Source organism: Drosophila ananassae, assembly GCF_017639315.1.
Source record: "Drosophila ananassae strain 14024-0371.13 chromosome 4 unlocalized genomic scaffold, ASM1763931v2 tig00000054, whole genome shotgun sequence".
In the NCBI taxonomy this organism is placed as follows: Eukaryota; Metazoa; Arthropoda; class Insecta; order Diptera; family Drosophilidae; genus Drosophila; species Drosophila ananassae.
The window spans coordinates 1,802,475-1,804,569 of record NW_025319037.1 but is presented as its reverse complement, the minus strand read 5'-3'; the positions used below and the strand labels follow the sequence as shown (position 1 = coordinate 1,804,569).

Below are 2,095 nucleotides of genomic sequence, written 5' to 3'. Positions count from 1 at the left end.
TGCGTAGAAACAGACAGACTGACAGACGGACATGCTCAATCCTGATCAAGAATATGTTAAAGATAAATGTTTCAAATTCAAAAATAATCGCCAAGTAAGAGGGCGCTTATAATATAATATCATATCGATAACTTTTAAATTCATATCGATTGTATCGAATCAAAACTAAACATATAACCTAAAGAGCTGTCGAAGAGAGTTAATAAACACGAGGTTGATTTTCAATAAATATGGTTTATTTACTGGCCTAAATAACTAAAGAAGGAAAAGTTATAATAGGTTATGGGCCCAGGAACGTTTTGTTCAGTTTAAGGGGGCAGGATGGTTTCAGGGGCTGAAAAAAAGCACATTTTTGCGATTTTTTTTCTCATTTCTGAGTGAACGAAATGATCCAATTTTTTTACACGATAAATGGCTATATTTGTAGAGTATTTAAGAATATTTTTTATTAAGAAATAATTATTATTTATTCCGTGACGGCAGTCGGCCGGAGTCGCTTCAAAAAATTGGTCTCTTGCGGTGCGTAAAGTCTGGCCTTACAGTGTTATCTAAAATCAAAAAATTGAATTGATTTAAAAGATATATATATATATATATATTTATTTAAAAGACAAACGAGAGAATACTTGTTAATAAGCGAAATACAAAAACGGAATTTCTACGGCCTACTCCTAGGTTAATACAGACGATGTAATTGTCTCTCTTTGCTTAAGTTACAAAAGAAATCTAGAATTTCATATATTATATTATGTACAGAAGCGCTGGGGATGTTAGACTTCGAAGCATGCCGACACGGTCTTTTTAACAGCATCTCGGGCATATGGGATGTACGATAGCGAGTACAAGGTCATGGCCAGGGATTGTATGATAATGAATATAAGCGTCAGTCCGGCTTTTTTCAACACTATGGCCGATATAAAAGTCATAATAATGGCCACGATCACGATACTGGTGGCTATCAGTCGGGTCTCGGCAAACATCTTTTTGATCTGCTTGAAGGGACCCATCAGGAAGCAAGTACTGGCCATCGAGATAATATTTCCTAGAGTATAAAAAACCGCAAAGACCACAATTCCTCGATGCAAAAATAGGGCAATGGAGCCCAGCAGCGAAAGGAAAATGCCCAAGACAAAGCAAATGCAAAACGCCTTGATGCGAGTGGACCAACTCAAAGTGGACATGTCGTTAATCTGTGTGATGATGCTGCTTTCCTCCTCAGGTGTGGGCTCATCCCCACTCAGAACGCGGCGTAGCTTGTCCATGTTTACCATGGGTTGGATGTATTCAACAAGTGAAGTCTACTTAAGCCCTGCTCTGGCTCTCAAGTCAACAGATAACAGCCTCTGTTCTTATTTCTGTCGGGTTTTTCCACTGCCGCAAAGACAATATTAAATCCAAGATCAGATCAGAATTAGGTCTGTCAAAGATTGATCAACATGACTTAAAATATTTGTTTCTTGTGCGGATGAACGAAACCATTTTGAAAAATATGCAATTTTGAATTTTTGGCGCGGTTTCAAAGTCAAAAGTGCCATTTTTACATAAAAATCCGCCCATTTTTGCCCCTAAAAAAAGTAAAAAAAATTTTTTTGAAGTCTCAAACCATCCTGCCCCCTTAAGGTAAAAGAAAAAAGGTCATTTTGCTCGATTACGATGGATTTGGCGAAGCACGTTACGAAGCTCTCAGGCGCGACCGATTGGCCGATTTGGAAAAGAAAAATAAGGGACCTGATAGATTATCACGACGGTGCCAGGTATTCAGGATATGCAACGAGTTTTTCGCTTTCTCTTGGAATCCAGGTAACGATGTATCAACCCACATAGAAAAATTGCGTAGTCTATGGAACGATTTAAATCAAGCTTTAAAGGCCAAAAATGAAACTGAGCTGCCAGATTTAATACTTGTTTGTAAAACGCTACATATTTTGCCAAAAACCTTAGAAACGTTCCGTCAAAGTTGGATGCTCTTGACGAAAGAAGAAGAAAAGACTTTTGACGAATTAACTAATCAAATTGTCATGTTTGAGAGAAATTTTAGAACAAAAGCAAATGACGAAAAGGAAAGTCAGGAGGCTTTTTCTACCACAGCAAAAAA

General features: G+C 37.5%; 1 protein-coding gene across 1 annotated transcript; it reads right to left on the bottom strand.

Annotated features, from left to right (window-relative positions):
* Positions 1-570: 570 nt before the first annotated feature.
* Positions 571-1,435, bottom strand: LOC6503188 (vesicle transport protein SFT2A). The gene has a single exon (XM_001967687.4). The coding sequence runs from the start codon at positions 1,269-1,271 to the stop codon at positions 771-773; it is 501 nt and encodes a 166-aa protein (XP_001967723.2). The 5' UTR covers positions 1,272-1,435; the 3' UTR covers positions 571-770.
* Positions 1,436-2,095: the final 660 nt, after the last annotated feature.

Bases quoted from the DNA above. Each gene is read 5' to 3' on its own strand.
- LOC6503188 (XM_001967687.4), bottom strand. From the start codon at position 1,271: ATGGTAAACATGGACAAGCTACGCCGCGTTCTGAGTGGGGATGAGCCC.